The sequence below is a fragment of the Mizuhopecten yessoensis genome, unplaced genomic scaffold, assembly GCF_002113885.1.
Source record: "Mizuhopecten yessoensis strain PY_sf001 unplaced genomic scaffold, ASM211388v2 scaffold8131, whole genome shotgun sequence".
NCBI lineage: Eukaryota > Metazoa > Mollusca > Bivalvia > Pectinida > Pectinidae > Mizuhopecten > Mizuhopecten yessoensis.
The window spans coordinates 946,365-974,062 of record NW_018407394.1 but is presented as its reverse complement, the minus strand read 5'-3'; the positions used below and the strand labels follow the sequence as shown (position 1 = coordinate 974,062).

Below are 27,698 nucleotides of genomic sequence, written 5' to 3'. Positions count from 1 at the left end.
GCCTTATCAGGCGCTAACTACAAGTCCTATGCCACCTGGCTAATATCTCCCTATGTGTGCATACCTGCGTGTGTGCTGGATATGTATTGTGTTTAGGAAAGATGGTCCATGACAATGTACTATCTATGTAATTAAATTATTATTTGGGGTTTTAAGACACACCCATACGATAGTTGATGCAATGTGGCTATGAAATAACAAATACAACTGATGAGAAAGAGAAGGCGGTTTGGTTTCACAATAAATCATAAGATAAGGAAGAAAATGAATTTGCTTTAAAAAATTAACAACAATAAGATTTATGAAAAAACAACTTCATAATCGGAAAGACAATTTGGTGACATTTAAAAAGTCGTAAATATACGTGTAGCGATAGCAAAATTGCGATCGAGCATATGTATTTCTTACATAGAAACCAATACATCAATAATGAAATTACATATATGATAAAATGTGTTTTATTTGAATGAGATAACTGTGCTGTAATCCTAATGACATACTTTATGAATTGATAACTATTTGTTGATATTGTATAATAGATTGTATATATTAATTTATTATTTTATTTTGATTTAATTTCTGATTTTCGTCCAAAAATATACTCGTCATTCATAAAAAACTCTTGTCTAAATATATACAAAGACAGCCTAAATTATTATTTTAAGATGAAGATATAAACGTCGCCTTATCTGTTGTGTGCAAATTTCCTGGTTTTTGTCATGATTGAGTATTGTTCATATTTTTTCAGTCTTTTGCACTATTTTTTTTTACAGGAAATGAGCGAAATTTATTTTATTTTACAAATTATATTTGTATATATGTATTAACACTGTGATACTTTATAAAAATATCTGATTACAATGTTATACAATATTAGTTTTGAATACCTGTGTATATTATCTTATCGATCGATATAATTACATGTTCACAATCTTCTAGTACTAATACAATGTAAATACATGCTTATATGCGTGACACAACTGTGATATTGGTGAAATACGAGGTAAATTATTTTTATCAATGACATTCAAAGGTGTACATACTTTATTAATCTATTGATGTTGTTATTAAATATGACTGAGGTAGATTCTCGTAACAATTGTTATACAATAAGCTGATTATCAATGAGACAGAAGGGCATTCTAAATGGAAATTCAAATATATATTCTAAACGTAATTATGATGTCTTTCATTTGTTAGAAATGAATTTCTTTTACAATATTTATTTATACATGTTTGTCTCTGCATTCTGAGAATGAGAATGTAATAAACTAACAACCATGTCCGTCCGTCCATCCGTTCACATTTCGTTTCCACATGATAAGTTGCTCATATATTATTCAATATTTTCTTAATTGAATTTTGCCAGGAATTTATATCTTTACAAGTGAAATCCGCCAATAATATATCAATATACTGTGCTCTGCTATGTCGACGGTTTCCGTACAATAACGTTATCAAAAATTACGAGATAATTATCAACGACGAAAGCCCAAATAGAAATCAACGGTTAGTTGGTTGAATAACCTATTTTAGTTTTGGATTTGTTTAAAGGGCAGTAACTCTTAAAGAATATTTCTATCACTATGGTGCTGCTCGATTCGTCTCTAAAATTCGTGGGCCGGACATCAAACATGCATGGCTGCCACTTCGGGAGCTATTAAAATTATAAGTGATGTTCCACACTGGGAAAGGTTAAAGTGAATACAATACTGTATGTGTTCATTATAAAATCTAAAAATAAATTCTTGAATACGATATTGAATTGTTGTTGTGTTTGAATGGTTATAAACGAAATATAATGAGAAAGTGTACCATATAACCAACAAATAGATACAAAAAGACATCTGAGGAACAAACATTTATAAAAAAGTAGAGAAAAAAGATTTGTAAAAATGTGTTATCGCGATTTGTATGACTATATAAAATCGTGGCATAGTTATTAGGTTTTGCTAAATGTGTATAACTATTGTCAGCTATATAATGATAAATGATCGCCAGTTGTATATTTATAAAATTTCGTGAGTTATAAAGTTTTAAAGTATCGTCAGTTGTATAATTATAAAGTTTTGCAAGTCATATAATGATTAAATATCGTCATTTCTATATTTAAAAAGTATCGCCAGTTGTATAGTATATATGTGCCACGAATTGATCAATCAGCACCAAGCATTAATCAAACGTATGGAAATGACGTTACATCCGGAAAGTTTCAAGCCAATCAAAAGTCCTAGCAGCCATCTTAGACTATGGGATCTGGTAAATATCTGTTCATGTAGTAAACAGCAAGATAACGCGAGATCACATTCTGTAAGAGTCTATAGAGCTTTCTTGCGATACAGAACATCGTTTCCCTAGATTGGCCTTCATACAAATCCGATTTGTTCCAAATCGTGCATTTGAATGATGAACTAGTCGAAAGAGTTAGGTATCACCGTTATCCGCCAAATACCCTCCTCCAGTTTGCCAACACATTTGTTCAAGAATGGAATAATATTCCAATACGGAGAGTGAATGCCCTCATGAAATCGAACGATGCAACGAAGAATAAGAGGTACTGTAGCTGTTTGAAGAGAACACACACGGTTTCCTTTACTGCCATTTCAACTTTGATTCACGGATGGCACTACAAATCATGACCGTCTTGCAAAATGAACTTTTGTTAAAAAAAATCTCGAAATGTATAGGAGGTTCAATATTCAATATTAACTATTGCATCTTAAATTTAGACATGACATCAAAAGTTTTTTTTTATCAAACCCTACAATTTCAAGTTGCATTTCTTTTTCGTTTCAGTATACATATGCATACAGTAACACATTTGGTCGTCAAATACTTCTTTTATAATTTGGTAGAATATTAAAAATCAAGAACTTAATAAACTGTAAAACCATTTACCTTTTATAATCAAACAGGGTGATTACTTGCCTTTTCCTTGTCGTTAATTGACAATCCTGTGTTCAGACTGGTGCATTTTTCCCCTTGTCCGCCTTTAAAAGCCCATAATGTTTCAAACAGCTAACAGCTGTTTCGCAATGAAGGTCGTGAAGTAATTGACAAATCTTAATTAAATCATGTCTACGTTTTATACGTAAAAACTTTATGGTATGTTTTGGTACAATCAAGTTTGCATGGATGGAGCCACAACACTTGGAGAGACAACGCTTCTATTCAAACATTGTTCTTTATAAAGAAAATTTAACTTACCATTATCGGCATACATCTTAACAAAAAGCATGTCAATAGGACAATGACGTGGGATTTGTCGGAATGAAAAGCGTTTGTCAACTGAGTAATTTCTTATTGATTCAAGACCATCTTCATGACCATATTAATTGCTTTGATAATATCTGTTGCAAATATTATTCAGGAGGGTTCGATTTCTTACGTCAAACTATTTGCAGACAATGTGTCTGAAAATGGAGAAGAGGCTGTTGAAATGAAATGAATAATTGTCTACAAGGAAAAGGTTATTGGTGTACCTAAATATAGCTAATTTATAAAAAAAAAGAATATTAAAGAAATAATTTAATACGGTAGTCAAAGTACATAATTGATAAAAAAAATATCTAAAGAACATCCGTATGCTACATCTATAGGCCCCGATTGAAATTTACCCCAATATTATATTGGCATACTGCAGCCATAGAGCATGCAATGTCGTGTAATCATACTTGATGCAGCAGTTGTTATTACAGGTTGAGACAGAGAATTGGCCATCATTTTACAGAAAAAGATATGTATGAGGGAGATTACAGTAGTGTACATATAAAGAATTCATATTGAAAAAAAAAGGAGTTCTTAAACCTTGAAAACGAATAAGTGCCCATGCACGTGTTAAGTTATGGAAAACGTCTGAAATGTGAGTGATATTGACTCTTTGCAGACAATATAGTAACAACTTTGTCCTACTTCGTACATATTTTAAGGACAGTCAGTCATACGCTGCTGGTTGTTTATGTAAAATACGTATTATCTTACATCTGTTACCTAATGTATTGTAAGACCAGGTGAAATTGATAATTTGTATCAGATCTACCTTGCAATGTTCTTAAATATAAGATTGATTAAATCAAATCATAATGAAATGAAGGTGTCAGTAATTTGTTTGAAGACTAACGACGGTCAATTAGGTTTTTGTATAATTTATTGTCCAACAAAGAACATTGTCGATGGTAATTGTTAATCAATGGTTTAAATGCAATAAAACATTCGTTTTAAAAAGGACGAAAATAACCTCTTTATTATGAATTATATCATATTATACTTATTGAATGATTCGGTTTGGATTTAACTAAGCAATATGATTTTTTTCTTTGCAAAAATCTAAGGTGGTTGAATGATTGCAGACAAGAAAAAAACATAAACGTTACTTGTTACTTGAGTGAGATCTTAAATCTGGATGGTTTGGCAGTAAATGTATAAGTTTTTGTGTATATCTATATCTAGAAATAGCATTTATTCTCGTGTGGTGATTAATTCAATGATAAATAATACTAAAATAAATTCAAATAACTGTTTATTTGTAGCGTACGATTTTGTGAAATTCACATGCAATTCCGCATTTTCCAACTGTTCTTCCAAGATAGGAACGCAGAGAACCGTGGCATTCCTGAAAGAAGACAACAATTATTGCAAAATTAAAAGGTAAATAAACAAAAATGGTAGCAGGTGTTATCTAAGGATTTCCTCTGTAACGACAGAGCTTTCTACATTTAACATTTTTTCTGTTGTTGATAATTGTAATGATAAGACTTTTCTGTAACGACAACAACAATCAACGTTTAACCCACAATCAACGTCTAATCAACGATCAGAATAAAGCTGGTAACTGACACAAATCAGGGGAATAACTACAATCATTCTTTCAAGTTTTTCAATAATGAAACATGTATTGTTGTCAGACCCTATTCCTTACTGAATTCATCTGCAGGAAACGTCACGAAAGTAAATTTAAGTAGGGTTTCTCGTGAAATTCATTCTGATAAATGAGAGTTCAGGATTTCCTTACCTGCATCTAGCATGCATATCATGTATCTGTATAGGTTAACCTCTTCAGCATGGGCATCTCCCTGTACATGCAACAGGTACCCTCCTGGAGGAAAAATAATTACCAAGGGTAATATGAATTTCCTGATAGAAATACAGAAGATAGTTTTAAGTCGGTTCATTGGCATAGATATTCATTACTGCAGATTTTAAAATTTAGTCCTAATATTGTTTGTGTGGAATATGTAAAGTCAAACCTGTTTGAGAGGCCACCTCAATGTCAAGAGACCACTTTTGAACCTCACCATGGTGGTGAGTTCTTTGTTAACTAAACTTGTATTAAGAGGGCATCTGCACTTAGAGACTACTTTATGGATTATCTAAAGATGGTCCTTGTAACGGTCTCGACTGTTACCATGTCAATAGATTTTATCACTTATTTCCCTTTTTTGTTTAGAAATATTAGCTCAGAGATATGTATAATTATTAACCCTTTATATTATGTTTTGTCATAAGTTCGTTCATTTAACTTATTTTCGAACTGTTATGTATTGGAACTATCAGTTGACGGAATGAGAAAACATTCGTAAATCAGTTAATACAGTTAAAAGGCATGCTAAATATGTTAATGCTCGTGTTAACGCAGGAACACATTAAGGTGATCATGTCGGACTTCAAAGGTCTTAAGAGTATGGAGTACTGCGCTCATTGTTTTAATCCGGATCATTTATGGAAAATAGTTAAAACAAACTAAGTATACCTTATAAAACAGCAGTGTTTAGAGTGTAAAGATTTAGTTAGAACCCTCAGATTGTTATATTATTGCTCTAACCGATTGAGCTATCTGATCAACGGACCTATCCCTGACCCAACTTTTTAAAAAGTGATATACAAACAACCGTTAGGTTGGGTTAAAGATATAAAGGAAAAACTATGGTGAGACAGATGATTAAAAACTACCATGCTTATTTCCTGACTTCAGCCCCACAAAATAATTAAGGCGTATTCCAGTCAATTCAGTAAAAGTGCGATATGTTTCCTCTCAAATTTCTTAAGAGTTACCTCTCTTGCATTACTTGATTCTAAGATATATTCTCACGTTAATTCATCGACGTAGCGATAAAAAATTAGAACATTTATTACTACATATGGTGTTAGTTTTGGTAACACTATTGAGACACTATTCTATGCCAACTTCCCACGGCGAGGGATTACATTTTATCGCAGTACTTTCGTAAGTGGCATATAAGTCTGTCGCCATTCCATCTGTAAAAGGCATATGTATTCAACACAGTCAGAAGAGAACATTATTCAACCCTTTATTTTAAAGTGATGCTTGCTATCGATGTGTATACCACCGGTTCATATGTAGAGAATATCTTATGGTTTTCTATTAGATACCGTCAATATTTCCCAGTATGAGTTATCTTCGCATGTGTAGTTAAACATTTCGTATATCTTCCATGCAGTGAAGACATCAGTTTCAAACACACTGATAATTTCTGATAAAAAAAATAAGAAAATGTAATAAATATTAGATAATAAATGATAAAAACCACACAAACCAGGATACTCAACCCAGCCAATATAATGAAACAAGGGCAAATCATTTTGTATAAAGGGGAAAATTACATTTCGCTGATTGCAGGAATCAAGCTTCCGACCTTGTTGTCATCATGCTGACACAGTTAGCTGCATTATGTGACAACTTGTAACACCCCGGTTTAAGAACTCGCACAACAGAATCAGCAAATCAGCAAGTGTTTCAAACGGTTGTAATTCCCTCCTAAAAATTGCTCTGGTTAAATACAGTGCCTCTGAGTAATTGAAATGCGTAAATATTGATGTACATTTTATTGAATGAAATTTTAAAATATCTTACAAGTGTACTTGACGTACAGTGTTAGTTGATTTTCATATGTGATGGTGGATTTATATGGGGTCAAAATTCAGGGGAGTGTTCCCGACCCACTTCACCGGTTTAGCTTGAAAACTTCCGGTTGTCAAAATCAGAAGCCTGTAGTGCTCCTATTTGCCACTAAACATGCAAGAAATGCACTTTGAAACCTTTGTCAGCTATGTATCTATAAACAAGGGCAGTTGTCGCTGGTGTTAACTTCTATAAGGTAAATGATTAAATTGTGTAAGTCCTTTAACAGAATGTTACTATTATGATACAAAAGTATAAACGCTACTCGGTAAAGTAAATAATATGCATGCTATAATACAAGCATTCAAAGTCAGCGTATTTGTTACTTACTCGCAATTGGCAAGGCATTTATTGTTGTACGTTTCTCCATCTTCACCACACACTGGAGCCAATATTTTTGGACATGGACATGGACATGGACATTTCCCGTTGCAGCGAATGGCTACGCCTCTAGATAAACAAAAGAATGTAAACTTGTCAATGAAAACAAAATCACTTCGTTGAAAAAAATGTATCTCTAAAGCTGGTTCATACCAACAGTTGTATCGACAGAGAGAAAAGCAATACCCCTAAGGTCTGGTTAACTGTTAACACAGTCTTATTGTGCTTCCTGTATCACTAATTGTGGTTCAAATCCCATTGAGTTTACTTTTGTTTTGTTCTGTTTTATCAATTTCGGGGAAAGGGGAGATAGGAAAAAAAATCATAAGAGACATTTCGAAATTCAGCAGCCATCCTTTTTTGTTTCCGAAGCCAGATCGGAAGCATGTTTTTTAACTTTTGTATTTCATTTCTATATATGATCATTGTTGATATGCTGATATCTGTTGCTTATTGGTTATTCGGTCAAAGTAAGGTCCAAGTTTGTTTTGTCCTTCGTCAAATTGAGAATATGTAGTACTTGTAAATGTCTGTCATTTCATGTATAAAATAAATCATAATGGTCCAAGTACTATTGGTGCTATATTTGTTTATTTATAACTTGAACTACTTAATTTCCATCTTTTCAGTCCAAACATTCTCATTTACCAAAGTTGTGACATCAAATGTTTTCTTCAGTTTAAAACAAGATTCATATAGTTTAAAATACATGATTTATGTTCATTTCATCGGTGAAATCTGTCACCAGCTTTTTACTCTTAGTAATTGAGTTTAAATGGACTGGTATATTAAGAATATCAGCTTCATTGATTACTCTTGTTTTTACAAATTTATTTACACTTGTTATTTTAGCAATATTTGAAAAGCTCGTTGAGATTATTTAACAAGCATTGTCTGTTCTAATAGAAAACAAAATATGACTAAAAAAGTAAATGTATATGAATACGGTAATATGAAATAAATATATACTTACAGACATGTAGCTACGCATGTGTTTCCGTACGTTTCCCCATTTTCTCCACAAACTGGGATGTAGACTTTCGGGCATTTACAATTACAAGGACATGGGCCGGAACACTCAACACGGGTATAGCTTCACAAAGACAAACAACTACATACAGTATTAAATACAAGTAGGTGTTCTAAATGAAGTTAGTTGATGTATATACTGATAAAAAAATGTATTTTTAAAAAGCCAACAAAAATAAAACAAAAATGCATCGACATAAGGTAAAATGTGAATATGTAACATCTTGATCATATATTTGCGTAGCTGACCTGATGCACACGCAATTGAAGTTCTAATTAGAACATATTTATGCTATATTAGATACGCATTTTAGAGGTTGATAGTTGCTCGAAATTTGGACGTGGAAAATGAAAACAAAAAACAACAAAAAACGAACGCAGAACATTTACAATACAAAGCCAACGCTTTATCGATGCTGCTATCGAGGAAATATAACTACAAGACATCAGAAATTATGTCCAATTTATAAGCTGCAAAGCCAAGAAAATCTTGACAAGGATATAAATTTAAGCAGAAAAAAAATCCTTTTGGATTGCTTCATTTTCATTGTAAACGGTGAATAATCCGAACAAAATTCAAGTGGAATTCTTCTTTACGTTTATAACTGATTAAGTGGTATCCTTAACTTTAAACTGAACGTATTTGACCTCATTACCTCCACCCGTCAGGTAGAAATATACATGTACGTTAAGCAGTTTGACATTGGACAGAGAAATCCGCTTAGAATTAAGAATCTGTGCATGCCGAAAGAACATCATATGCTACCGGCTGTAATCAATTATAAGAAACATGCTGACATATCTCCGCATGAACTGTTAAATATAACAATGGTATTCCGATCGAATAACTTGTCACCGACGCTTTATCCTATGAGAATATGGTTTCATATTGCTTTCGTCCTGGTATTTAATCAACACAAAAAAGAGACAAATGTAATATTGTATTGACATTGTCAGCAAGAAAAAAAGTACTGACGCTGGGTTTTTTTGTAAGATAGCAGATTTACCTTGCTGAGATCAATTATAAAAGATTGCTCCTAATAACCTTCCTTCCTTTTTTCATATTCAACAACATATGACAAACAAAACCATTCAGTTATCATATTAGATAATATGCAAGCTTGGGTAAAGATAATTGCTTTTTTATAAGGTACTGCTATAAATAATAACGTAAAAAGGAATAACTTACTTCCAAGCTGCTAAACATTTGTTATCATATGTTTTCCCGTCAACACCGCACACTGGTCGGAACTCTTTCGTACACAAACATGGGCAGGGACATTGTTGTTTACATCGTATGGCCGCACCTCTACATTACAAAGAATGATTTATTCCGTTACCTTATTACCTCATTGCATGTACATTATGTACAAACATTGGTAATCTTCTAAAACAATGTTACAGCGAGGTCCGTGTAACCGATAGGAAAGCTTGTAGTCAACGAAGTTCATTCATAACATAAAAGTTAACGTAGATTGTTCGAATAGTACAAGATATAACCCCAATTTACAAGAGAAAAAAGTAAGCGAGCTGTGTGCAAGAAACTACAAAGACAATACATAGAGATGCAATAAATATACTGTATTCCAACTAATGGATCTCAGGTGGAACTCACAGTATAATTTGAGATTTTCTATTTCTTTGTTGGCAACAGTGACAGATAACTACCATCACTTCAACATCTGATTTACTTCAGCGTCTTTTTTGTTTACTTAATTTTATCTTATTTATAAAAAAAAATCACTTGGGCCGTTCCGAATGATCCCTCCCAAACGCAAACGTTCCGGATTGGTACATAGCCATAAAATGTTTCAAACGGCATAACATTAAACAATATTTGTTAGTTTTCCTACCAAAAGCTTTGTAATCAGTGAAATTTCCCAAGGGCGCAATGCCTCCGTTTTAAGCAAGTTAGACTAGTGAAAAAAGGCGTACTTAGCAAAACTTTCGAACAATTCTGTACGGGATATTTTCATAATTAAATACATATTGTAATGTAAGTTTTTAGTCAATACGACTGAAAAATACATATATTTATATACGAACATTGTATTTGTAAAAAAATAATGCATTTCTGTTACAATCTTCAATAGATTGATAAAATTATAATTAATATTTAATATGGCGTAACATTTAGGGTTCTTGCCATTGCCGAAAATCAGATGTAATATCGCTGCTAATAAAGTACTCTGTTTAAAGCAACAAGTTATTGTGAACCCATTTTCTTTAATAGCCAACATTAAATGTTAAAACTGTGATTTGAAATTTTAAATGTGCTAGGAACCTTAATGTGGCTAAGGTGACCATTCATTATCGGAAAGTAGTATACAACATACACAGTTTAACATCGGAATAGCGCACTCGTGCAATATATTTTTTTTAATATATTTTCGTCTCAATTTCGACATTTTAAACACATTGAAAACAGTTTACACTATATTATGAACCATTCTATACAGCATTACTACCAAAAGCTACAATGCACTAATCACCACAAATGTATATTCAAATACATGTTCAACTTAACATTGTAAAAGATACTAATGATAGCACACCACACCTAATAGCTCATAGTTCGACACAACCGTTGTGTACTAAGTAAGATAAAGCCTAGATAACTTATTAAGAGTTTATATTCACGAACATTTTGAATAATGCTATATAAAAATTGTCCCTAAACAATACATATGCAAGACCTCACACTTGTGTTTTTCTAACGAATCAGAAAGCACGAGTTTATTGTGCGGACGAATATATACGTCCGCGCAATAAATGAGTGATTTCTGGTTCGTTAGAAAAACACAAGTGTGTGGTCTTGCTTTTATCACATACCTTCCGTATTTGGTAGAGATCGATACAAAGATTTTATAAACTTTGATATTGTTTTGCAAATACAGGGAACTTTTCGGTTCGCCATGACAAGGGGATTCCCATAAAAAGTAGTTCCGGCTAGTAGGTAAATACAACATTCCGCATTGCACATGTGCAATACAGAACGTTGTATTGCATGGTCTGAAAATTGCTTGTATTACTATAACAAGATTCACCAGGTATGTGATAAATTTGGCTACGTACACTATCCATAATATATATGATACATGTATGTTATACTTACTGACATTTTGCCATGCATGGGTTTCCGTACGTCTTACCATCGTACCCACACACCGGGTTATACTCTTTAGTACAAACGCAGCCACAGGGGCATTCGCCAGCACATTCCACAGGTACATTCCTACATCAATGGATTTGTGCAACATTTCAGTGTTCAAGAAAAAAAGGCAAATGTATGCTTATGTAAATATAGCGGATACAGTATAGCATGTCATGTAAGCGAGTTTTACAGACACAAAATTTATCTGAAAAACCATTGCGATGCAACTATGACTCCTCAGAGCATTTATATATCATGCTACGCGTGGTAATCGAGATTTAAAAAAACATTTGTTAATGATATGAATATTGTTCGCTTAAGTAAAGAAAACAATGAAAAAATCGATTCATTGACAAAACCACATGAACTTTGATAAAAAAAAGCATCAAAAGGTATAAAAGAAATGCATTCTCATTTAATCAGCCCCATATAATTGCATATTTGCATCATATCATTGAAAATTGTTACTCCTTATTCAAATAAATTACACTTTAACAGTGAATAAGTCAAACAGTTGCATCAAACAAATTCAATAACTTCAGAGAAATAAACGTCTTGCATCCTCTATGATCTAACAATGTTTCTAAAATCCCGCCACTTTCGTTTCCAGAAAAAGTGGTTGGATTGTAAAATACCGGACACTTTGGCGGTTTTTTTCTTGGTAGTCGAACGTCCGGTTATTGGTGTTTGGATTGTCTATGTGCTGTTGTGTTTAGCAAAGACGGTGACTAGAGAAAAAGATCATTTTCAGTCACGACAGACTTCACGTTCCACTGGAAACTGTTTGAAAATTATTTAATAAGTCTATAGAGTTTGCTGTCTGAAATGTTGACCTAACGTTGGATCTTAAATATAACCCGTTTATCGTCACTAACAAAAAAAGAACCAATTTAAAAACTGACATACATATAATATTACTTACTCACATGCTGCTTCACACGCGTTTCCGTATGTTTTATTGTCCACCCCACATACCGGGATAAACACTTGTGGGCAGAAACATGGACAAGGGCACTTCTGCTTGCATGCAATGCCAACGCCGCTGTTGGTTAAAGATAGGATCTTAAGACATACATTTAATACTAGACCTAGTTATGCTACAGCTGTTGTTGCCTCTGCGAATTCTGTCGTTAGTTCTACCCCATTCTCGATACTCCCAGGTTTACGCTCACTTACGCTTTCTGCACCCCTGGAATGCTTTAAAGCAAAATTAAGGCTAGCTGTTTGATTGGTTTCAGGTGAAAACAAAGCTTACCACTTGCTAGGCTGATACCTGTCCTTTGAAGATTACGTAGGACCGACAGCCAACTTATAAACTAATAAACTTAACTGTTACGCTTCCTACTTCCTTTTATGAACGCCAAACTACCTGTATAAGTCACGAGTCGACGCGTACAGTGCTTCGAATTTGTTATGAAATATTCCAGGGATGCAGAGAACGTAAGTAAGTGTAGGCATTGAAATTTCGAGGATGGTACTTCTATTACTCCTACTACCACTACTTACTACTACAACTACTACTACTACTACTACTACCACAGCATCGACTACTATCATTACTACTACTACTACAACATCTACTATCTACTACTACTACTACTACTACTACTACTACTACTATTTCTACATCTACTCCTACTTCAACACTACTACTACTACTACTACTACAACTCTACGTCTTCAACTACTACTACTACTACTACTACTACTACCCCAGCATCGACTACTATCATTACTACTACTACTACAACATCTACTATCTACTCTTACTACTACTACTACTACTACTACTACTTCAACAACACTACTACTACTACTACTACTACTACTCTACTACTACTACTACTACTACTACTATATGTACTACTACTACTACTAGTACTACTACTACTTACTACTACTACAACTCTACGTCTTCTTCTACTACTACTACTACTACTACTACTAATACTACTACTACTACTACTACTACTACTACTACACTACTACTACTACTACTACTACTACTATATGTACTACTACTACTACTACTACTACTACTACTTACTACTACTACAACTACTACTACTACTACTAATACTACTACTACAACAACTACTACTACTATTACTACTACTACTAACTACTACTACAACAACTACTACTACTATTACAACTACTACTACTATTACTACTACTACGACTACTACTACTATTACAACTCCTACTACTACTTCAACACTACTACTCTACTACAACTACTACTACAACTCTACCTCTTCTACTACTACTACTACACCACTGCTACTACTACTTCAACACCACTACTACTACTACCACAACTACTACTACTACTCCAACACTACTACTACTACCACAACTACTACTACTACTTACTACTACTACAACGACTACTACTACTATTACAACTCCTACTACTACTACTATTACAACTCCTACTACTACTACCACAACTACTACTACTACTCCTAATACTACTACTACCACTTCACCACTCCTACTCCTACTACTACTACCACAACCACCACTTCCACTTCCTACTACTACTCCTAATACTACTACTACTACCACAACCACCACTTCCACTTATTACTACTACTACTAAAACCTCGATTTCTATCACTTCTACTACTTCTTTTCCTATTGCTTCTGCTTCAGCAACAATCTACTACTACTACTAAAACCTCGATTTCTATCACTTCTACTACTTCTTTTCCTATTGCTTCTGCTTCAGCAACAATCTACTACTACTACTAGTACTACTACTACTTACTACTACTACAACTCTACCTCCTCTACTACTACTACTAGTACTACTACTACTACGTCAACACTACTACTACTACCACCACCACTTCCACTTCTTACTACTACTACTAAAACATCGACTACTATCACTTCTACTACTTCTTTTACTATTGCTTCTGCTTCAGCAACAATGATATAATAGTCGAAACAAGTTCACTCCCAACAAATTATTTATGATATTATTATTAGAAATATATCTCCAATCTTTTTTTAAAAATTCAAGGAACTGTATAGTTAAATAGATGTATTAATTTGATTAATCGCAGGTAAATCATTCTCGAGACAATAACTGATGTTAAAATTCAAATCCGTTGTATTGGGCCATAACCACGTTTAACAAATATAGACGTAACGACTTACTGACACTCTGTTGCGACGCATTCGTTGCCGTACGTGTTCCCGTCTATTCCACAAACAGGATCGTATTGTAAGGTACATTTACAGCCACATGGACATTTACCGACACAGTTCACAGCAACACCACTAAGAGAGACAAATTCCATTGTAAAACTTCTCTTTCAAGATTTAGTAAATGATCGAAGATAATTACTTTGTACAGTCAATACGTTTTCTGTTATTACATAAATGTTTATGACTCGCCTTTTCTTTTGGACAAAGGCAATAACCTCGCACAGTCAATACAGGTACACCCACAATCATAACTTTATGTAATCCAATAATGGTATGATCGTATATATATATATATACATTTACATATATATATATAGCATTGATAATAGTGCATCGAGGTTCCGCTATATACAGGTATCATTCCAGTCTTGGGCTTTCCAACAAAGCTGCTCTAAATAGTTTTTAGGCTAATTCACATCGCACAGTGCAAAGTAAAGCTGTTGTTTCTTTCGATTTTTTTTCCCTTTTTAATTGGATAGCAATACAATTGCTACAATATTATATAGAATAGCTGCAATATCAATAAGAGTACATATCTATTTCTGACTTATTTACGTTTACAAAATATGAAAAATATTGATGAAAATATGATTTAATGCAAAATGTTCGTTAAACGTTCATCATGATAAATGAAAAGAATTCTGAATGAAACAATTTATGATACTTACGCACAGCCAGCGCGACACGTGTTGCTGTAGGTTTTGCCGTCCACCCCACACACCGGGTTATAATCTGCTGTACAAATACACGGACAGGGGCATTTCTCTTTGCAGGCAATCCCAACACCACTGTTGATTGAATAATGCATCATTATTACAACCCATACATGGTGCTATTTCTGCTACTTCTTCTGTTGTTGTCAGTTCTTTCACTTCCATGAGTTTGATACCAACAGGTGGGAGTGTATGTTAGGTTTATAATTATAGTTACTGTCACAAAACAATATAGGTTCAGTCATCAGATAAAAATTGAACATGGCTGCAGAGTAAGGCAAGAAGGTAAGAAGGTTTCAACTTTATAATTTCTCTTCGAATGCAGGTTCTGTGCAGAGCCCCGTCGGTCTATAGAAAATGTTCAACTAATTTAGGCATTGTGTACATACGACTATTTATAAACAGAAAGATATATGATTAAACTACTTACTGACATTTTGTTGCGAAGCATTCGTTACCGTAAGTCTTCCCATCTGTTCCACAAACAGGATCGTATTGTAAGGTACACACACAGTCACATGGACATTTACCGACACAATTCACAGCAACACCACTAAGAGAGAAAAAGTCGATTTCCCTTACATAACTTTCAGTTAATTTACAAAAACAAAAAGTGTAACATTAAGTATATGCTGTAAGCGTACTTATTTTAGCGCCGTCCACTTTTAGTACATTATCGAATTTTAAGAGGTTAGCGCATTGATGAATTGGCGCAAACATAAAATATGTAATGGACAACATTACTAAGCATGATTCTTGCGCGTTTTCGGCAAAGCCGTTCAAAACGATTCTAAGACCCGTCATATCATATAGTACAGACTTCATGGCATGCTGGTATTCGATTGGATAACTTTATCACGTTTACAAAATCATATTGTACAGAATTATCAAAACAGATATGAAGGAATTTAAGACTTATTACCAGCCCAGTTGTTCAAAACGTGATTAGCTTAATCACAGTTTAACGACAGTTTTCACCCTTTAATAATTTTGTCGATATACAAGGAAAAATCTCTCATTTTTTTAATGTAAATTCACGCTACTGAATATTTGATTTTTGGAAAGTTGTAACTAACTCAATGGTTGTGTCTTAAAGATACATAAAATATAAAATTTGCGCTAATTACTGAGTAATCTAACCACCTTTTGAACAACTGAGCCCTTGTAGATAAACACTTCGCCGTCTATCATTTTTAAAATGAGATACATATATATATATATGTTCTTTCATGTAAAGTTTCGAACTTTTATCATAGCGGAAAGATAACCATAACGCTTTAGAACTCATATAGTAAAATATTCTCGAAAATCATCAGAAAATTGTGTTTTTCTAAATGTATTTGTTTTTGTCGTATAAACATGATAAGGGTCGCAATGTTTTATCTCTATCAGTCACTTAAACTACAACGTGTAACAAAGTATCTACATTTTTTCCCCCAAATACAATGATGATGATAATAAATAAAACAATTATATATACTAAATAATAATTATGATAAACAACATTTGAAATAGCGCCCTAGAAATCTAGGTAACATAAGCCACTTTAAAGCGTTTTACAGTACATAGATATACAAAAAGTACAATTAGCATATACATTAATCAATACAATTAATACGTTAATACTTAACGTATTAATGTTTTCAAATACGTGATTGCACTTACGCACAGTCCGCGCCACACTTGTTGCTGTAGGTGTTGCCGTCCGCTCCACATACGGGGTTATACTCTAGTGTGCAAATACACGGACACGGGCACTTCCCCTTACATTTGATTGCAACACCACTGTAAGGAAAAATAATTCGATTAAATGTAAAGGTTGTTTTTTTAATTTATTTATAAATAAATACGGCATAGTTTATATAAACATTCTATATCATTGCTGACTTTTGTTCAACATGAATTCGTTCTTCAGCGAGTTCTTTTTAATATGAAAATTAATGAACAAAAGAAGATTAACTTTAAATGATACATAACGGTCATGAGTTGTGGACATTGTCGACGATGTTTTTGAGTTTTCGAGTGATCAACGTCGCTAACAAACGACTAATTAGGCCGTATAAGATTTTGTTTGAAAAGACTATTTTGCTTATCTTTATAGCTCTATACACCCTTTTAATTCTGTAATAACATTTTAGCATCTGTTATTTTTGCTATTTCATAGACTTACCAACTAAATAGGCACGTGCTCCTACTGATTATATGACTCACAAGGTTACTGACACTGTCACGAGAATGGCCGTAGACTTATACTTATGTAGCATTTTTCTTGTACAGTTTAAATGGAATTACAGTTTATTAATGATATGTTGCAGCTTAACGTTGTACCGGTATAAAGGGCTTCAAAAGTACCTTCCTTTAGCTTCGGAAACTTTTTGTTAACTTTTTTTTTTCATTCTTTTGTCTTTTTGGTTCCAATAATGAGTGCTAGGTGTTTTTTTCGCTCGACTCACTCTCTGGGTTTCCCGAAGAGTCAGAAAAACAATATTTGTTTAAGAGAATGTCAGAGGTATTATGATCAGTAAGATTAATATCAGAACTTAATAACAAACATGGCGTCCAACCTGGTATTCTTTATTATTTCGAGATTATTCGTTTTTCTGCTCATACGAGTACAGAAGGCAAATCTAAGTTAGATGTAGTTCGTAAATTTGAATTATTTGAGTATACCCATACGTTATCGTGCAATGAACGTTTACTTCATTAACTGAAGTTTTAAATAAAACGTTATCTTACTTGTGTGTCAAGTGATTATTTCCTTCTTAATGCCATGAACACTGGTTTGTTCAATACATTGTATATCAATGTACATAAATATACCCGGAAGCGTCCGCTTATTGACACATACACACTAACTATGTTGCAATTACTGACCTTTGGTCACTTGGAAGCGTCCGCTTATTGACACATACACACTATCTATGTTGCAATTACTGACCTTTGGTCACTTGGAAGCGTCCGCTTATTGACACATTCACACTATCTATGTTGCAATTACTGACCTTTGGTCACTTGGAAGCTTCCGCTTATTGACACATACACACTATCTATGTTGCGATTACTGACCTTTGATCACTTGAAGCTTCCGCTTATTGACTATCTATGTTGCGATTACTGACCTGTATTCATTTGTAAAGTTCCGCCTATAAACATATATATTTGTTAGATTCTGCTAACTGACACGTTTATATTTAAAGGGGTCGATTAATAACATTTATCACATAACTGACCCGTTTTAATAAGTCATACGGCCATGTCATAAATATGGCATTACACATGTGTAATACAACCTAAAGGTGCTGCGATTGGTCAAAACTGTGGGAACATATTCCTCCGCGACTACAGGTACTACTTTTTTACTATACCACATGATACATTTACTGTTATTTCAAATGAATTAGAAAGGTCTATTTTGTTATTATTATTTTCATTACATTTAAAACTATATTTCAAACAGAGAAAATCTGGAACTGCTTTGCACCACGCGAAATAACAATACTATGATCGGAGTATTCAGTACTTTGGTTTCAACTATATAGAGTCAGCTGAGAACACATCATTATGTTTGATTTTTTTTCTTCAAATTATGGATGTTACGTGAGACACATACTCTTACATTTGTGTCCATGTTATAATGAATGTATTAAACTCGTTCAATACATTGATATGACACTCACCTAAAGGCTCATATCAAAATATTGGACTCGTTTGATAAATTCAATATGACATGGACACAAATGTAAGATACTCTATACATATACAATACAATATACTATATAAATAAAATAGTTAGGTTTCACTTACTGACATCCTGCAACACATGCGTTACCATAGGTCTCGCCATTCACACCACAAACGGGAGCAAACTCGCGGGTGCAGATACAGTCACATGGACATTTCCCGATGCAAGCTACTGCAACACCCCTATGTAAATGAAAGGTAAATACGTCATAGCAACTACCCTATATAATACAGAGGAATATACGTCATAAAAATAATAATTATACCGATTGATATATTGATTAAGAGGAACTTAATTAACGTCATCCATGAAGGAAATTGAACAATTCTCGAAAGGTTTTATTTTCTTCAGCTTTCAACTCACATATAGTGGTCATTAAATAATTTATTATTTTACTGTTAACTTAAAAAAATCCAGGTGCCTTTTACATTTAAAATAAATATTCTTTAACAATACATCATCAATTTACTAATCATATTTAGTTAACCTAGGTTTACGCGTATTGTGTCAGCATATTTTTATTGTTTGTTTTTAATTATTTCTTTACTTACTTGCAGCCAGCGGAACAGTCGTTGCTGTACGTTTTGCCATCTACTCCACATACTGGGGTATAATCCTGCTGACAAACGCAGTCTCCACTACATTTTCCGGAATAGATAACGTTGAACTTCCTGAAATCATGTAAATTACATAATATTGTATCCAGTTTCTATTACTATTTCTTATTAAACAACCTTGAACAAGTTTGATTTTTAAATCAGTTTGTTACATTTATCATAATCAGCCATGTTAACCTTTACCATTGTAGATAAGATACTAACAAATCAGAAACAGGTCGTTTCTTTTCGTAATATTTGTAGAGTTATCGGGGACCAATCAGTGCCTGATGTCATATCGAAATTTTGCCACAAATCCAAAATGGTTTCCGATTGACGATATTAACCTAACCGAACTTGAAACAATAGGAAACACAACATTATTCCTGCAAAATGAGCTGCGCCAACATTTTCCTTAGATTGTAATGAGAACCGAAATGAAATGTAGAGGGAGAAAAACATAACTTTCTTTGTTGTTTTGAACGTAAATATAAGGACTAAAAAGTATCCAGAAAATAGTATGACCCGCAGAAAGTACAACAAAGGAGACTTTGAAGATATGAGAAAATACCCTGGAGATGCCATATGGGATGAAATGCTGAAAGGTGATTTAAACACTATATACTTTATACAACAAGTTCATAGAAATATTCCAGTAAGTAAGTAAGTAAGGACCTTTCCTACAGCGACCGTCTTAAGAAATTAGGAATCCCAACACTGACATTTCAAAGAATGAGGGGTGATATAATTAACGTCTATAAAATTTTCACGACAACAAAGTTACTGCTGGCATCTTTGATCAAGATTCAAAATTTAGAACAAGAGGACATTCACAAAAAAATAAAGAAAAACATTGTAAATTAGATATTAAGAAACATATAAGGAACAGTCTTCCTGAGGCGGTCAAACAGGCTACAACATTTAAAAACATCTTGAACTTTTTGATATTGTTATATTATATGATATGGACATAGAGGCAAGTCATATCCTGCGTCGCGCATCTATCCTATTAAATCCTATAAAATCCTATGTAATATTTATGATGGTATAATACATAGTTCCCTTTAAACATTTCCCCTGTGAGAAACTACCGCTCATCGTGGAACATGCTTAACAGAACTGTTATGCATAACATCAAAAATGATCAAAATATTTATTTCAACTTCAAATAAGTTCACATATTTTGCCATCAATTTGTTTGGAAACAAATACAAGCAACACATTCAAAATTCTACCATTACAGTAATTTGGAACCCGCGACCCAGTGGTGGAGGGCTAGTAGTAGCAGATTGTCAGACGCATTTGGCCACCGCGGCCCCCCATTACAGTAATTCAATGATGTAAGATCATTTTTTTCTGTGACTACACAATAGCATGGTGATACGAGGGGAATACAGCTAACGCACCTCAACTCATAACGGCCTCAGAATGTAACGTAATATTCTATGTTAAAGGTTTCAAGTTCTACAAAGCATTTTTATACTTCTTTTATTTGTTTAATTGCTTGAATGTCCAAAGTATTGCGTCCGCAGGACATTTGTTATATGGATTAGATGTCAACAGAAATTCAGCTCATAAAATGGACGTATGAAAGTGTGGGGTCCCAATGTTGCAATAAGGGCAGAAGATCAATTTTGGTTTCTCGAATGTCCCCTAAGCAAAGACAAAACACTAACTTCCTGGTTCTACAGGATCCCCTTCGTTAGTCGTTCATTCAGTTGGATGTAGGAAGTTTATTGTTTTCCTGTGGTATAAAGATGCGTGAAGAGGCTCAACATACGACATACGAAATTCAGATTATGAATGTTAAGCGATTCTTACTTAAACGGGTTAAATACAATAGCAGATTGACTGTTAACTGGATGAAACAGCTCCACTCCCTATTCTGCAGTACTAATGAACAGGGTATCCGTCCAAGAAATGTTGATCGAATTCTCTAGAGGTCCTATTACTTCCGTTATAATTTGTGTAGTACTAGTTAACTCCTGGGCGCCTCGACGCTTACGTACAAAACAGAGAGACGATGTCTGAAATAAATTGGCTTGCTAACCGTTATGTCTAATTGTACTTATATATATGTCAACTGATTTCCTTTATCAGACCTTTCCAATACTGGCAACCATCAGCACAAAAGATGTGTTACTTCTATAAGTAATTTCTGTTAGTAACACGTGTTATTTATTTTCTGTCAATTAGCTCAGTTTGGGTATCTGTCAGATACTTCTTTATCTATGTATTTGCCATGATGTACATTTTATTTATAAACTACTAAGACGGAAGAAAACGAATTCGTAAAACAAACGAAACAAAACAAATAGCACAAATACAGACTATGATAAAATAAGGGCGATATAGTTGATATTGCAATCAGTACTTCGCAAAAACAACGCAAAAAAGAACAATCTTAAAAAAAGATACATATTTAGAGTAAAGCCTTAGTTTTTAGTAATAAACAATAAATAATTATTAGACTAAAAAGGAATATTTCTTACTAAAAAATACCTACCTTTTAACTTTGCATTCGTTCTTAAACGTCTTTGTAGTAAATTTTGCACCACAGACACGCCCGCTTGTTGCGTTACATGTTTTTTCTACAATAATAACAACACACACTAGATGTACGTAAATACGTGACATGTACGTGAACACATGACATGTAATTAAACACACGAGATGTACGTTAACACATGGCATGTACATAACCACACGAGATGTACGTGAACACATGGCATGTACATAAACACACGAGATATACGTGAACACATGGCATGTACATAAACACACGAGATGTACGTGAACACATGGCATGTACATAAACACACGAGATGTACGTGAACACATGACATGTACATACACACACGAGATGTACGCGAACACATGATGTACATAAACACACGAGATGTACGTGAACACATGGCAGGTACATAAACACACGAGATATACGTGAACACATGAGATGGACATAAAGACACGAGATGTACGTGAACGCATGACATGTACATTCCCACACGAGATGTAAGTAAACACATGAAATGTACATAAACACACGAGAGGTACGGGAAAACATGACATGTACATAAACATGACATGTACATACACACACGAGATGTACGCGAAAACATGATGTACATAAACACACGAGACGAACGTGAACACATGACATGTACGTAAATACATGGCATATACATAAACACACGAGATGCAGGTGAACACATGATGTACATAAACACACGAGATGTACATGAACACATGACATGTACATAAACACACGAGATGTACGTGAAAACATGGCATGTACATAAACACGAGATGTACGTGAACGCATGACATGTACATAAACACACGAGATGTAAGTGAACACATGACATGTACATAAACACACAAGATGTACGTGAACACATGACATGTACATAAACACACGAGATGTACGTTAACACATGGCATGTACGTAAACACACGAGATGAACGTTAATACAAGGCATGTACATAACCACACGAGATGTACGTGAACACATGGCATGTACATAAACACACGAGATGTACGTGAACACATGACATGTACATAAACACACGAGATGACGTGAACACATGACATCTACATAAACACACGAGATGAACGTGAAAACATGGCATGTACATAAACACGAGATGTACGTGAACACATGACATGTACATAAACACACGAGATATACGTGAACACGAGATGTACGTGAACACATGGCATGTACATAAACACACGAGATGTACGTGATTACATGGTATGTACATAAACACAGGAGAGGTACGTGAACACACGACATGTACATAAACACACGAGATGCACGTGAAAACATGGCATGTACATAAACACGAGATGTACGTGAACACATGATGTACATAAACATACGAGATGTACGTGAACACATGACATGTACATAAACACACGAGATATACGTGAACACGAGATGTACGTGAACACATGGCATGTACATAAACACACATGATGTACGTGATTACATGGTATGTACATAAACACACGAGATGTACGTGAACACATGGCATGTACATAAACACACGAGATATACGTGAACACATGATGTACATAAACACACGAGATATACGTGAACACATGAGATGTACATAAACACACGAGATGTACGTGAACTCATGACATGTACATAAACACACGAGATGTACGTGAACACATGACATGTACATAAACACACGAGATGTACGTAAACACGTGACATGTACATAAACACACGAGTTGTACGTGAACACATGACATGTACATAAACACACACACGAGATGTACGTGAACACGTCACATGTACATAAACACACACACGAGATGTACGCGAACACGTGACATGTACATAAACACACACACGAGATGTACGTGAACACGTCACATGTACATAAACACACACACGAGATGTACGTGAAAACGTGACATGTACATAAACACACACACGAGATGTACGTGAACACGTGACATGTACATAAGCACACGAGATGTACGTGAACACGTGACATGTACATAAGCACACGAGATGTACGTGAACACGTGACATGTACATAAGCACACGAGATGTACGTGAACACGTGACATGTACATAAACACGAGATGTACGTGAACACATGACATGAACATAAACACACGAGATGTACGTTAAGACATGACATGTACATAAACACACACACGAGATGTACGTGAAAACGTGACATGTACATAAACACACACACGAGATGTACGTAAACACGTGACATGTACATAAACACACGAGTTGTACGTGAACACATGACATGTACATAAACATACGAGATGTACGTGAACACATGACATGTACATGAACACACGAGATGTACGTGAACACATGAGATGTACATAAACACACGAGATGTACGGGAACTCATGACATGTACATAAACACACGAGATGAACGTGAACACATGACATGAACATAAACACACGAGATGTACGTGAACACGTGACATGTACATAAGCACACGAGATGTACGTGAACACGTGACATGTACATAAGCACACGAGATGTACGTGAACACGTGACATGTACATAAATACACACACGAGATGTACGTGAACACGTGACATGTACATAAACACGAGATGTACGTTAACATATGACATGTACATAAACACACGAGATGGACGTGAACACATGACATGAACATAAACACACGAGATGTACGTGAACTCATGACATGTACTTAAACACACGAGATGTACGTGAACACACGACATGTACATAAACACCCGAGATGCACGTGAAAACATGGCATGTACATAAACACGAGATGTACGTGAACACTTGATGTACATAAACACACGAGATGTACCTGAAAACATGGAATGTACATAAACACGAGATGTACGTGAACACTTGATGTACATAAACACACGAGATGTACCTGAAAACATGGAATGTACATAAACACGAGATGTACGTGAACACATGATGTACATAAACACACGAGGTGTACGTGAACACATGACATGTACATAAATACACGAGATGTACGTGAAAACATGGCATGTACATAAAAACACGAGATGTACGTGAACTCATGACATGTACTTAAACACACGAGATGTACGTGAACACATGGCATGTACATAAACACACTAGATGTACGTGAACACATGGCATGTACATCAACACGAGATGTACGTGAACACATGGCATCTACATAAACACACGAGATGTACGTGAACACACGACATGTACATAAACACACGAGATGCACGTGAAAACATGGCATGTACATAAACACACGAGAGGTACGTGAACACATGACATGTACATGAACACACGAGATGCACGTGAACACATGACATGTACATAAACAACGAGATGTACGTGAACACATGACAAGTACATAAAAACACGAGATGTACGTTAACACATGGCATGTACATAAACACACGAGCTGTACGTGAACACATGACATGTACATAAACACGCGAGATGTACGTGAACACGTGACATGTACATAAACACACGAGATGTGCGTGAATACATGGCATGTACATAAACACACGATATGTACGTGAACACATGACATGTACATTAACACACGAGATGTACGTGAACACATAACATGTACATAAACACACGAGATGTACCTGAAAACATGGAATGTACATAAACACGAGATGTACGTGAACACTTGATGTACATAAACACACGAGATGTACCTGAAAACATGGAATGTACATAAACACGAGATGTACGTGAACACTTGATGTACATAAACACACGAGATGTACGGGAACTCATGACATGTACATAAACACACGAGATATACGTGAATACGAGATGAACGTGAACACATGGCATGCACATAAACACACGAGATGTACGTGATTACATGGTATGTACATAAACACAGGAGAGGTACGTGAACACACGACATGTACATAAACACACGAGATGCACGTGAACACATGACATGTACATAAACACACGAGATGTACGTTAACACATGACATGTACATAAACACACACACGAGATGTACGTAAACACGTGACATGTACGTTAACACATGACAAGTTTATAAAACTATAACACACGACATATTGATGAAGCCATTTAAACCCAAAAATATTTACTTACGACAATCAACAACCAGAGGTGCGAGAAGGAGCGACAGTCCTACCACACTCAAGATATATGACATCATCACTGACATCTGTAAAGCTAAAAATTCAATTAGTATTCAATTATATGAAATGTTTAACAACAGTCATGTCGTAATATTCGGCGCATCGCAATATTCTGCACATGAACAGCATTTCTACGAATACATGTAATTTACAATACACATCAATCTAGTTTTAAATGACAAATATGTGCATGTTGTTGCAAAAACATGAAAACATTGTCATTTTACGGACACAATCTGCAGTGTTTACATATTTGGTCTTTCTTGTTGAGCTTCATTCACGATGTCGCCGAAGTGACGTGCATGTATGTACATCGTTAGTGCTGGAATAAGTGCTGTATTAAATATCAAAAACGCGTCAACTTATACTTCAAAGTCAGTTTTATAGAACAGGTGGATGGCTTTTATATGAGTGATAGTATTTACCAGCAATTTCAAATATCGCCCCAGAAGAATGAAACTGACTAAGACTGTCTAAAAATTATTCATCAATGAATTTATATTTCTCTATGAAATCAATTAAAAATGATTTCAAGTAAAAGTATTGAAAGTAAATTATTTTTTTCTATGCTACAGTATCAACCAATAAGGATTAAATAGGAACTCAAATTAACCACCTTAAAACATCAACAAGAAGCAAAAGCACACGGAAACAAAAAAGGATATTTAAATCCAAACAAAACATTGAGGCGAAACAAAGGGATTATGTTTGGATACAACACTGACAAGTAAAATGGTATTCAAATGTTGTCTGGTGTCTAAATACGCTGATGATCCCTGTATCTTTCCCTAGATATTTCTGACAGAAACATTTTACTTACCATATGTAGCTATGAGTAAAGCAAAGACTACCTTTATAATCCAACAAACGGTTCTGTACTCTCCAAACTTGCGAGCGCCACCGACAGGTCATATACTAAACAAAGTTACTGGCTTTTATCCTTCTCCGTTTATTGTGCTGCCAACGGAAAATCTTACAGCTGTCACTGCTAAATATATTTATTTAAGGCGATTAAGAATGAACATTTATCTTACTACATCTTAAATATTAAAATATATATATATTTATCAGATAAAGTCAAAATTCGGTATCTCGTAATCGATAACTTCTATATAAGAATGACATTCTTCCGAACTTATAATATCCCGGCCGTTTGAAGTGTTAGAGATACATTTATGCGTAATGTAGTTGAAGCGAGGTGTGAAATGTACAAGTTGAATATATTTGATAAACACTTAACACAATTGTAAACACAGACTCTGACATTAAACGAAACA

At 34.4% G+C, this 27,698-nt stretch overlaps 1 protein-coding gene across 2 annotated transcripts; it reads right to left on the bottom strand.

Annotated features, from left to right (window-relative positions):
* Nucleotides 1-4,294: 4,294 nt before the first annotated feature.
* Nucleotides 4,295-27,329, bottom strand: LOC110455117 (agrin-like). Of its 2 annotated transcripts, none has more exons than XM_021505067.1 (16): nt 27,273-27,329; nt 26,372-26,455; nt 22,260-22,344; nt 19,709-19,828; nt 19,220-19,339; nt 17,081-17,200; nt 15,846-15,968; nt 15,371-15,490; nt 14,652-14,774; nt 12,406-12,525; nt 11,445-11,564; nt 9,519-9,638; nt 8,274-8,393; nt 7,250-7,369; nt 5,012-5,095; nt 4,295-4,612 (listed from the first exon to the last, which is right to left on the bottom strand). In XM_021505067.1, the coding sequence occupies exons 2-15, from the start codon at nt 26,445-26,447 to the stop codon at nt 5,056-5,058; spliced, it is 1,527 nt and encodes a 508-aa protein (XP_021360742.1). In that variant the 5' UTR covers nt 26,448-26,455; nt 27,273-27,329; the 3' UTR covers nt 4,295-4,612; nt 5,012-5,055. The 2 variants fall into 2 exon arrangements, with proteins under 2 accessions (XP_021360742.1, XP_021360741.1); XM_021505066.1 differs by having other exon boundaries at nt 4,296-4,612; nt 27,242-27,325.
* Nucleotides 27,330-27,698: the final 369 nt, after the last annotated feature.

Coding starts and splice junctions, on each gene's coding strand:
- LOC110455117 (XM_021505067.1), bottom strand. CDS start 26,447: ATGTCAGTGATGATGTCATATATCTTGAGTGTGGTAGGACTGTCGCTC. Junction 22,345..26,371: donor ACCTCTGGTTGTTGATTGTC/GTAAGTAAATAT, acceptor TTATTATTGTAG/AAAAAACATGTAACGCAACA. Junction 15,969..17,080: donor AAGTGTGGCGCGGACTGTGC/GTAAGTGCAATC, acceptor TTTCTCTCTTAG/TGGTGTTGCTGTGAATTGTG.